Source organism: Crinia signifera, chromosome 7 (assembly GCF_055691185.1).
Source record: "Crinia signifera chromosome 7, ASM5569118v1, whole genome shotgun sequence".
NCBI lineage: Eukaryota > Metazoa > Chordata > Amphibia > Anura > Myobatrachidae > Crinia > Crinia signifera.
The window spans coordinates 47,024,686-47,037,439 of record NC_139223.1 but is presented as its reverse complement, the minus strand read 5'-3'; the positions used below and the strand labels follow the sequence as shown (position 1 = coordinate 47,037,439).

At 44.6% G+C, this 12,754-nt stretch overlaps 1 protein-coding gene across 3 annotated transcripts in view; it reads left to right on the top strand.

The window, feature by feature from the left end:
- The window catches only part of LOC146020119 (glucagon receptor-like), a 96,299-nt gene extending 87,287 nt beyond the window's left edge, over positions 1–9,012 (top strand). For 2 of the 3 annotated variants that reach the window (XM_083152965.1, XM_083152967.1), the window contains exons 12-15: positions 1,788–1,876; positions 5,747–5,885; positions 6,297–6,338; positions 7,211–9,012. In XM_083152965.1, the coding sequence (XP_083009091.1) occupies positions 1,788–1,876; positions 5,747–5,885; positions 6,297–6,338; positions 7,211–7,282 (342 nt within the window). In that variant the 3' untranslated portion in view covers positions 7,283–9,012. The remainder of the gene's footprint in view (positions 1–1,787; positions 1,877–5,746; positions 5,886–6,296; positions 6,339–7,210) is intronic. The other variant, XM_083152966.1, reaches the window with a different exon arrangement.
- Positions 9,013–12,754: the final 3,742 nt, after the last annotated feature.

Here is a 12,754-nt window from a genome sequence, read left to right as displayed (position 1 = left end):
GGTGCTTGTATATAGACACTGTCACTTAACCAGACGAGCTGACGATCATTATGGATTTGGCAGCAACACACGGAGGTTTTGCATAGAGCACACGGCGGTGCTTGTACATAACCACTGTCAATCAACAAAATAAATGCATAATCAAGTATCCAGCAAGGTCAAATAACAAAGTGTGTACGGGCTGACACACGGAGGTGTCATCCAGCATAATACTATGGGCTTTATTCTAGTTCATTCTTTCTGACAAATTCCTTCTTAGATGGACAAAACCATGTGCCAGGGGCGTAACTATAGCACCGCAGCCCCCGCCACCGCGGGGGGGGGGGGGCGCTGTGCATGTGGGGGCGCCGGGGGCTGCGGTGCTATAGTTAAACCCCCCCCTCAATCCCCCGCAGACTTACCTATCGCGCTGGTCCCGGCGGCTCCATTCTTCTGCTGAGGACCACCACAAAATGGCCGCCCCCATATAGCACACAGTTCTCTGAAACTGTCTGCTGTATGGGGCGGCCATTTTCTGGTGGTCCTCAGCAGAAGAACGGAGCCGCCGGGACCAGCGCGATAGGTAAGGCTGTGGGGGATTCAGGGGGGGTTTGCATGGGCGGCAGGGTTGGGGTGCTCGGCGGGGCGGCGATGGCGGGGGGGCGCCCAAAACGTAGCTACACCACTGCCATGTGCACTGCAGGTGGGGCAGATGTAACATGTGCAGAGAGAATTAGATTTGGATGAGTTATTTTGTTTCTGTGCAGGGTAAATACTGACTGCTTTATTTTTATACTGCAATATAGAGCTCACTTTAAAGTGAAACCCCACCCAAATCTAAATCTGCACAAGTAACATCTGCCCCACCTGCAGTGCTCATGGTTTTGTCCATCTAAGAAGGATTTTGTCAGAAAGAGTGAACTAGAATAACCCCCAATGTGTCTGAGGTGCAATTAAAAAATGATGCAATTACAATTCAGGACAGCAGATAAGCTGTCTGGCCTGTTTACATCAAAATAATATACAGTATGATGGGCTTTAAACATATGTGTTTTAATTGTTTGTAAAATAGCCCATTAAGGCTAATAGTACAATACATGCATTATGGGGGAAGGGTTAGGTGTATCAGTTAGCCAAAAAAAGGGAGTACACTCAGGCACTGTGCGTGAGGTGGGTTCAGATAAAGCAACCCATTTTGAAGTCTTCATTGAGACCGTAAGGGGTCACGGTATTGAGACGGTAACTTGTAGTTCCCGTTGGAGCAAAAGTTTGTCACTATCCCCACCCCGTCTGTGTGGGGGTATGTGGTCATTGAGATGACATTTAAGTTGTATAATGTTAGGGCGTTTCTCCAGAAAATGTCTGGCCACAGGGAGTTGTTTGAGATCCAGTGTCTCTTAATTGGTGGTGAAGCTTTTTTTGATGGACGATCTGTGCTGTCTTAGCCTTTCTTTGATCATCCTGGAATATATATACCACATGAGAAGCCTGTGTTTGTCCCTCTGTACATTACTCTGTAGGAGACCTCACTGGCTCAGCGCTCAGTTCTAATTAAAACCCTGCCATGATGAGGACGCTGCTGCTGTCTCCATGGGCCTAAGAAGTATGTGATGAGCTCCATCAATCAGAGCTCAGCACAAGCTTCTCAGCCTCTGACCTCTTGTGCAAAGTCTCATGGGTCAACTCCCAGTAATGCACTTGGCTCCCGATGCTCAGCACCAGTTACATTCCTATTGTATTCTCAGTCATTATATTATCCAGTACATCCATCTACGTCCCTTATCCCTGTCTCTCTGTGTCATCATCAGATTAACCTTCTCATCTTCATGAGGATCTTGAAAATGATATTGTCCAAGCTGAGAGCCAATCAAAAAGGTTACGCTGACTACAAGCTAAGGTGAGACCACCTACATGAGCTTCAATCACCTACGCCTGCATGTGCCACCTACACCTGCATGTGCTACCACCCCTCACGCTTGCATGTGCCACCACCCCCTATGCCTGCATGTGCTACCCTTCATACCTATACAATGTATTTCACTGGATGACAATGGTAAAAAGTCTCAACCAGTCTAGTGTTTGGATTAATGGAATCAGTCCTAGTAAGCGATGAAATCAAATGTACTGTACCACAGAAGTTTTTTGATAGGAAAAGACATAGGGCCTGATTCAATACCGCTCGCTAAGCAGTGGCCGTTAGCTGCTTAGTGAGTGGTTTAATGCCGCCCAGCCAAATGCCTGCTCCGGCATCTGCCTGTTCTCCTCCCTCCCCTATATTTGTGTTTAGGAGTAAGTTAATGCGCTAGGTGCTGCCTCACACTGTACAGTTAATATGTCACCACATATGGACAAATTGATACAAGAAAAAAGATACTGACAGTTTCTCAAGGCGCTCCTCGCTCTCAATTCCGTTCTATATCATATACTTCTTATTCTCAATGTACATGAAAAAGTAAGAGAGAAAATACATAGGGTGATACCCGATTTTTATCAGTTCTTATAGAAGGAAAAACCCTGAGTGGGGAACCGTACCCTCTATTGTTGTCCACTTTGAGCTCAAATGGGAGAGGAGTCAACTCCACATCGCATTCATCTGTCCCTTTGTAAACCGGTTACCATGCAGGAGAGAATGGAAATAGGCCTCCAATGGTGAAATACCGTTTTATTCAATTCAACAAAATACAATAAAAAATATACAGATACAGCATAAGATGGAAAGACCACAGGCGTCCCCTCCCTCCCTTACCCATTCGAACGGCTTGGTGACTGTGATAGTCGCTGAAGGTATTCGCACAGCGGCCCTGCACATGCGTATAATCGCCGTAGTGCAACAATCATACAGAAGGATAAGGAGTCACAAGACACTAACAGCAGCTTATCATATAACATATCTAATGCCATAAGGGAACAGTGTGTGACCTGCTGCTCTGAAACAAATGGGGCAAGCCGAGAAGAGGCAGGAGGCAATAAGGAGGTGTGTGTGTGTGTGTATATGTGTGTGTGTGTGTGGGGTCCCCAATGTAATAAACACACAACTGTGGCACGTGGGTTCTGCCTTAATATAGACAAGTTACATTGGGCCCCATTCAGATATGAACGCAGGGCTGCAAATTTGTAATTGGACGGCCGCACATGCGCAAGGTACGCTGTGCGCGGGATGCAGTTAGAATCCCGGCGTTCAAAATCCCAACGGCGGAATCCCGACCGCCGAAATCCCGACAGCAAAAATCCCCTCACTTTCTCCCTCTATGGGTGTCTACGACACCCATAGAGGGAGAATAAATTAGTGTGCCGAGTGTAGCAAGGCAGCGCAGCGAGCCCGCAAGGGGAGGGTGATACACGTCCCCCCCCTCGTCGGGATTTCGGCGGTCGGGATTCCGGAGTCGGGATTTTGCGCGCCGGGATTTAGTGCCAATCCCCTGTGCGCATGTGTGAGCCATCCATGCAAAGACAGCCAATCCTTCCTCTGCTGCATATCTTCTGTGTGTTGCACCCTGGTGATTGGATTTTCGCAGGTACATGGAGTGCCTGTCTTTGGCCATGTAATAAGTATTCACAACGAAGACCATAACTCCTCAAGGTCATTCTGCCATTGAAACAACAGGTGCATTCTGATTACTTGTCTGTCAATGGAGGAAATGATCTCTTCCTTCCCACCCTCTTATGAGTTACATGTGCCATTAATACCCATTTGTGATAATGGTGCTATCTCTGTGTGACAGGTCCTGCCATGCAGGCTGCGTCCTAAGGCATCACCTCTTCCAGTATAGACCGTATGAATACTACATTCTCCTAAACTGCTTGTGTTCTGTCTCAGGTGTACAGTATACAGTATATATGTTCAGAGCCGGTGCTAGGGTGTTCGGTGCCCCCCCTGCAAACTATAAATTTGTGCCCTCCCATACTTTAAAAAGAGTTGTAAAAATGCTAAGTACTGTAGTAGTGCCTCTACATTATGTGCACAGCAGCAGTACCATAACTAGACATTTTGGTTCCCTGTGACAGAAAAGGAATTGGTGCCCCCCCCCCCCCCCCCCAACACACACACACACACACACACAGTAAAAATAGGTTCAGTGATCGCTGAAGGCTCGCGTTGAAAATATAGGGCATAGATTCATGGCCACATAATAGTACCAATTCACATTACACCCCACAGTAGTGTCCATTATTCACATTACACCACACAGTAAAGCCACATTGCACCAGCTATAGCTCCTTAGGTACACTGCACCAGGTAGAGCCCCTTAGAATCACTGTGCCAGGATTATGCACACAGTAATGTCCATGACACATTATACCATACACTGTAATGCCTATTACATATTATACCACACACCATAATACCTATTACACATTATGCCACATACATGCCGCTTACCTACATATTTGAGGAGTTACATGCTTGTTGGCAGGGGTTTCTTGCGCATTGCCAGGTGGTTACATTCTCCTTCCCACGGGGTTACATGCTCATTGCCAGGGGGTATTATATGCTTGTTGCCCAGGGAGGAGTACATTCTCGTTGCCCAGGGGCAATTGTATGCTTTTTTGCCAGAGTTACATGCTTTCTGTCAGTCCCAGCAGTCCCTCCCCCCTGATGGCTGCCTCGTTGGCATTTACATTAGGCTTAGGGATATCATTAAGGGTTAGGGTTACCATTAAGATTAGCATTAGGCATAGAGTTAGAGTTACTTACCATTAAGGTTAGAGTTATGCTGAAGCCCAGGGCTGTCCCTCGCATCCTGGTCTGTGGGTGCCGGCTGATTTATTTATGCAAAAAAACATACACACATTGGTTGTGCAGTGGAACGACAAGTCCCAGGAAGCCTCCCCTGCCTGTAGAGACTTGGAGAACCACAAGTCCCAGAATGCGGGGCATTAAAGGGCCCACTTGGATTTGTAGTCCCACTGCATGACCAATGCGAAAATAAAAACACAGACACCCAGTAACGTACAACTGTATTCTCATACATACACACAAACACACACCCATACATACTTACCTTGCCACACGCTCCCCTGTAGGTCCAACCGGTTCTGCAATTGGCATCTCCGCTATAGTGAAGGAAATCAGTTCCCTCACCCAGTCAGGGCTGACCTCCAGGGGATTTCCCCACCTGATTGGATGTAGCCGTCTACATGGAGATGGCTACATCCAATCATAGCTGACCTCAGCCCTGATTGGGTGAGGGAAGTCCCAGTAACTGATGAGTGGAGATGCAGACTGAAGAAGTGGACGGGCCTGCTGTGGAGAGTGTGGCAAGCTAAATATGCATGTATGTGTTTGTGTGTGTGATTGTGTGCATGTATATACAGTATGCATGTATGAGAATAAAGTTGTACTTTACTGGGTGCAAGCAAGCAAGCAATGCGAGGGTGTGCTGAACACTAATTGGGCATCCATATACTTAAATCTACAAATCGACACAAAAAAACCTTGCGTGTCGACCATTTCTGCCAAACTTTTGGGGACCCCATGTTCCACGCCCATTCGGAAAAGGCTGTGTGCCGCTTTAGGGGAAATTTACTAAGATGTGTATTCTACTCCACATGTGATGTTGCTATGGGCAACCAATCAGAATCTACTTCTTATTTATTTAACACCCTCTAGAAAATAGTGGACAGGATCTGATTGGTTGCCCATAGCAACATCATATATGAAGTAGAATACACATCTTAGTAAATGTATCCCTTTAAGTCAAATGGTAACAATGTAGTGAGACACAGCTAATGTAACATATGATAATATCTCTCTGTCCTCTCATAGGCTGGCGAAAGCCACACTGACACTGATCCCACTTTTTGGCATCCATGAGGTTGTGTTCATCTTCGCCACAGACGAGCAGACATCAGGAATTCTGCGCTACATGAAGGTCTTCTTCAACCTCTTTTTCAGCTCCTTCCAGGTGAGACCAGCACTGGCTAACAGTTTCTTTTTTCCTAATTGCAGACATGATTTTGTTACGAGTGTTATTGCCCATGTGTGGGTCCAGACAGTTGTCTTCCTCAAACCTGTAGTAACACATAATAAAGAACAAGATGATAGTACACGCCATCAGCTGGAGCCATTTCTGAAAACAACAGGGTAACATGGTTTTTGAGTCCTTTGCATGTGCGATAGCTGGACCTATTAATCATGGCTTGGACACACACAGCCACCATAGCAGCCGTGCTTAAAATTTCCAGGTGGTAAGAGGCAGCCACTGTTATTGGCAATATGATAAGGCGCACTGATTGACAGTGTGTACGTGGCCGGGATCATATAAAGTATTCTGTACAATAGACGTCATTGACTCCTTTTACTGTCTCTCTTACAGGGACTTCTAGTTGCAGTGCTGTACTGTTTCGCAAATAAAGAGGTGAGTTTTCAGGTTGTTGCCACGGAATACATACGCGAGACCGGCAGTTAGGATGCCGCCGGTCAGAAGACAGACAGCAGCACCCCAGTGAGCTGAATCCCCACAGGGGCTGGTTTGATACCCCAGGCTGGCTGTTTATCACTCTCTATTTTATCACTTTTGAAGCTTAGAGCATCTAGCCCCAAGATCTCTGCACCCTTTATGTGGTCCTTCTTCTAATAGTCTTTGCACAACAGAGAAATTAATTTCTCTGTTGGTGCTTCAAAATCATCTTATTTATTTTTATTGTCCGGTTTAATATCTTTAATTTCTACCTACTCCAACACACTGACTTCAGCTTTGGCAATAAGAACCTTGTTAAGGTATCTGGAAAACAATTTGGTTGCTAATTTCTAGTTTGCTCGTTTTCTCCACCAATTGTGACAAGAATCACAAACACGGGGAACTCAGATGAAGACTTTGTTGTTTATTTTGAACAGCATGTTACAGCATAGCAGATTAAATCCATATGCAGTCGCTATTACAGGCAGTAGCATACAGGCACTCTAAGCATAGCAGACTCTTGAAAGGCTCCAATGGTCCATTCAATAACCCACACACTGCCAGCCTGTCACTTGGGCAGATATTCCACCATCAAGAGCAATGTGACTCTGCCCTGGAAACCCTTATATCAGGAAATCCCATTTGCTGCTGATTACAAACCTGGGATTCTGCTACTGCTCCCAAAACCTGGTCTGGATCTTCCACATTACTTTCATGTGGGTGAATGCTGACTCTGCCACAATTTATATATAGCAATAGCAAATTTGTAATATAGAGTGATATAGGCTCTACAGCTGCACTAACATTACTGATAATTCTTCCCCTCTCAGGTGAAGTACGAGATCCAGAAGAAATGGTTGATATGGAAAATGGACAGGACAACCATGCTGTGCCACCGGTGACCTATCCCTGGTCAACCACTGGACTCTTAATGTGAGCCAATTAGAAATTAACTCTGGGCTGCATCAGGTCACATGGTTACCTATAGTTATGCCCCTCCCATCCATCCTTTCTCTGCTCGTATTAAGGATGTAACAACACAGCCAGAGAGGACAATCTAGGGTTCACTGACCAAGGTAACCATGAACATGTTCTCACCATTGAGAAGCTGAAGGCCGCTTTAAAAGAATAATAGAAGATAACTGGGCTTATTGTGTCTGTCTACTCTGATCTCAAAGCAGCTGAAATGAAGCGTCTGGACAGAATAAATAAGACATGTACACATGTTATTGTGAGTGCATAACAGACTGGTGTGTTGGTTCTTTAAGATCTGCCATTGGCAGAATATTGATTAACCATTCCACTACCACAGGCTTCATTCAGCATCATTTAAAACTGGCTTTCATAACCCTTCCATCAATATGGCCAGTGGGTGGTCCCTAATACAGGATGCATCTGTGTGTCAGTGCAGTCCAAATGAAGAACAATACCCCTTAGGGCGGCACTCATGGGACATCTACAAAGACTCAGAGAACAGAGTTCAGTTCAACTTTTCGGTGTCGCTATCGTTATCAAGAACGTCTGTATCTTCCACTATAATGCAATACATTATGTACTCAATGGATTACTATAATCACTCTGTAGGCAGTGTGGGAATTTAGAGCATTAATGAACAGCACCATGGTTTAAAGGGCCTCAGCTGTGCAAAATCAAACTGGTTTTGCAGTGTAAATGATTGCAGCTTTGAAAAAACTGGAGATTTCTTACCAAATCTCTCCCTTTCTTAATCTCTCATCCTATTACATTTCAGCCAAGGAGCCTGATATGATTCTGGTTCACTCGTAAAAGCAAACTCCTTTTTTAAAGGAAAAAACTATGTGCACTGCAGGTGGGGCAGATGTAACATGTGCTGAGAGAGTTAGATTTGGGTGGGGTTTATACTTCAAATTGATATCTATATTGCAGTGTAAAAATAATGCAGTCAGTATTTACCCTGCACAGAAACAAAATAACTTACCCAAAACTAACTCTCTCTGCACACAGGGTTCGGCAATGACAGTTAGGAGCAGAGTGGGTGGTTATTATTATTATTCTTCATTTAATCACTTTTTGAAGCGTGATACATCTGGCCCATAATCTGTCTACTTTATCTCTCTCCGAGGCTAAACATACCCTTTTATCTATCTCCACAACTTAGTAACTAGACTCCTTATAGTATTAATAGAGTCAATAGTTGACAAGACGGATGTTTCACCCATGGTAGAGGATTGTGTGAGAGCATGAATATCACTGACCTGGGGCGGGCTCCACATGAGCCATTAGTGGTTTAGCTAGTAGAGATGGAAGCTTCTAGCATTGTAGCCCATGAAATCCCTATTGCAGGTCATTTGTAACTGTCCTCCTAAAACTAGAGCTAAGTTATAGAGGGGCTTCTTTTGCCAGGATAACTTAGGAAGTGAAGCTGCTCAGTGAGCTGTAGAGACTTAAGGTGCCTATACAAGTTACAATTGCCTAGTGCGATGAGACGAGCGCTCCCCTGCACATCCCATCGCACAGCTCAAAATGTATGTGCTGCACATACTTTTTGTACTAGATTGCATTGCAAAACGTACGCAATGCGATCTAGTCCAAATTGCATACAATAATTGTACCGTGTATGGGCACCTTTCAGGGGCAATTGCAGGATTTATAAGGGGGGGGGGGGGTTCCTCTCTTTTGGATGGGATGCCATCAGTCACAATACTAGCATTGGCATCACAACTACGGCCAGGAGGCCATTGCCGGAATGCTGACGTCTAAAAGGTTATTGGCACCAGAATCCTGACTCCCGGCATAGCAATCGCAAGCAGGTGGGGAGTAGTAGCGGATGAAGTTTAGGTACTATAGGGGGCCTTAGAGTTAGCCATGGGGGGTTTAAGCACTTAGAAGGGTGGTGGGTTAGGATTAGGCAGCGAGATATGGGGGTTTGGTTAGGGGGCAGGGGGAAGGTAGACATCTGGATGCCAGTATTCTGATTGCCGGCATCTCCACTGCCGGTCATCTGTATGTATCCTTGAGTGTATGCTAGGGGTATGGATCATTAGGTCTACAAGAAGTTTGTCTACAAGCATTGGGTCAACACCATTAGGTCAACATGCAGAAAGGTCGACATGGGTCTAGGCCGACATGGGTCAAGGTCAACATGGGTCTAGGTCTACAGGTCATTAGGTCGACACATGCATTAGGTTGACATGGGCAAGGTCAAATTTGTGGCCCAAGACTCGTTAACCCTTGCAAAACTACAGCTACTTATTCAAAATCGTTAAATAGGGTGCATGTGCCCACTTTTCCAGCGTATTTCATGTCCAAATTAAGGTTGGGCCAGGCAAAAAAACACTTGGGTCACATGCAAGTGGACCCCTCTGTTGATTTCAGGTGTCAAATTTGTGTCCCAGTACTCATTAACCATTGCAAAAGTGAATTTTCTGAATAAGAAGCTGGAGCTTGAATAAGAAGTGAATGAGAAGCTGGCTGAATAAGAAGCTAACTTCAGCCTCGTTCCCTGCATCTCACACTCACTGTGCACACTGGCGGCAGCCCCTGGCGTCCAACACACTGCACTGTGCCCCCAACACAGCCTCACACATGGTGCATAGCTCAATAGATGGCTGTCGGTAAGCCTCCCCCTCCGTGGACTGCTTAGATGTTCCAGTGGGTCCCATCTTCTTCAGTGGCACCTCTCCCACTCTCTTCAGCCACCAGGGTCATCACTGCAGCCACTCGCTCTCAGGTCTCCCTCTCTGCCTGCCACTTGGAAACTTCAACGGCTCCCAACGCCTTCACAGCCCGGAAGCATTGGGCACAGGTACAGGACGGCTACAGTACTGCTGCCCTTCCGCGCCGCTCCCTGTGGTTCACGTGTATACCGATACTGCTGATCTCCGGTGATGGTCAGCCAATCCGGGTGAAGCGCATCCCAGGTGACCCGCCTCTTTTGAAAAAGTGAGTCTCTGGTCTTTCATTTAGGGTAATGGCCAGATGTATTAAGCCTGGTGAAGAGATAAACTGGAGATAAAGTGGAAGGAGATAACGCACCAGCCAATCAGATCCCAACTGTCATATTTCAAACACAGCTGATTGGCTGGTGAGTTATCTCTTCCATGTTATCTCCACTTTATCTCCAGTTTTATCTCTTTTCCAGGCTTAATACATCTGCCCCAATATGCACTATAGCACGCTTTTGGCGAACTCTGGTTTGTAAGTACAGAAATCCACACAAATAGGAAATCCCCATATGTATAGAAGTCTTTGCAACACACTTGCTTAACTGCAGTTCATATCATTTTTTTGCTTAATCCTATATTATGCATTCCTTTCCCATTAGTTACAATCACCCTATTGATCAGGTGCTATGTCGCAGCTGATACAGAGCCAGCATCTGTCTCTTCAAAGGGACCTACATACTTCTGAATGATCTCAGCAGAAAAGTCTAGTAAGTATGATTATCTGCCAATCTACCAATGAAGAAATAAATAAGGAAAAATGCATGTTTCTTCTGACAATTTCAAGTCAATAAAATCTATTTTTTATAAGATTACTAGTGTTTGCCCGCAACTTTGCTCGGGTGAATGTCTGTATGGGCCCCATACATCAGCAATCACAATTTATGGATTTCCAGATCCAGGGATTTTTTGGCCAGATAAATGGATTTTACAATCTATCTGACTTTGCCCACACATTACAGATTTATTTCAGTGATCGGCAGATTTTTCCATCTAAAGATTGCATCTTCATATCTGGAAATTGCCCAATCGATTGTCATTTCAGCTGTTCATAATGTAAATAGATGAAGACGAATTGGGAATGCCCACACATATAAAAAAGATCTGCAGATAATACCAGATTATTAAACATGTTTAAAAACCTGATTAAGCAATCGATTGGCGATTTTGATTGGGATTGCCAAAAGGGGGAGCCCACACATCTAAAATTAATTGTGGCAATCATCTCCATATCTGAAAATTGTCACAATTAATTGCTGATGTATGGGGCCCTTTACTGTTGGATTTGCACGTGCCGATTGTCAAGCATCTGGTTTTTCTGTATTGCTCATCTCCCTGATGTCAAATCAATATAAAAAATACCTCAGTTTCTTTCTAGGTCGCTAAGCTATCCAATAGATAATACCCCATCCAAATTCATTCAGTAGTTTTTGCATGTTGCCAGAATAAACAGACAGACAAAAATTCTGTCTCCATAGTTCAAAAAACAGCCGAGAAGTGGATACATACAATATCCCGGTGGTGGGTATGCCGGCGGTAAAAACGATCTTGACAGGGGCTCCGTAATTTAGTGATGTGCCTGAAAAATGTTTGTCCTGCGATCAGGTCTTAATTAGGCTCAAAGTGCAGGGGTGTGTGGTTCGACAGTCATTAGGCCACCAGGCCAAAGGTCGACACACCAAAAAGGTTGACATGTATTAGGTCTTCATAGACATGACAATGTTGACATTGTGTTTTCTTTTTTGGGGGTTGTATATGTCGGCAAATGTCGGACCCCATACATGTGTATCGCATCCCCTCGCATGGCTTGCTTCGCTCACCATGCTTCGGGCACTTTTATATTCCTCCTCCTTGTCCACTAGGATGGTAAAGTATGAACAAGTTCATTTTTTCAGGGGGAAAAAAATTTATAAAAAACTCACCTCGACCTTTTGCCTATGTTGACCTAAACTCATGTCCACCTTTTTTTGTGTGGGTCGACCTTTGGCCTGTCGACCAATAGTGGTCGACCTAATGACTCTTGACTTTTTCACTGTCGACTATATGACCGTATACCTGTGCGGGGGGGAATGACCCATCCCTTGACGGGAGAATGTGCACACTGTAATTTTAAATAACGATTTGACTGTTGATCATCACTACCCAACTGGTGGGAGTTTAATGTTCTAGGAATGTTTATAATGCAGACATTGACGTGAGGTCTATGTTTAATACTTCTTAGGGTTTTTTCAATTTATTCTCAATGTGTACTAATATTTATGTTATGTCATAGTTCTTTCCAACTAGTTTAATGGATTAAGATGCCTGCTTACAGCAAAGCCGATTTATTCTGGCCACGCTCACCACAAGAATGCCAGCGTGGTCTGAATGATGACATCAGAATGTTTACACTGACAGAGTTGAATATACAGAGTTGATATACAACGTGTCCATATTTCCAATGCTGACAATAACAGAGTGTCCACATGATGTCATAGCTGTAACAGAGAATGCTACATTTGTAGCTGTTCAGTTTTTGGTAACAGATAAATATTTTTCTTTGCAAAGGAGCAATTAACTTTCATTATTTACTTCATTTAGAGACTAATGAAGATGCTGAAAGGTTATTTGGGGTGATATCTCTAACTATTTTTTGTTTTTTTCCATTGTTTCAATCCAACATAATTATAGGAA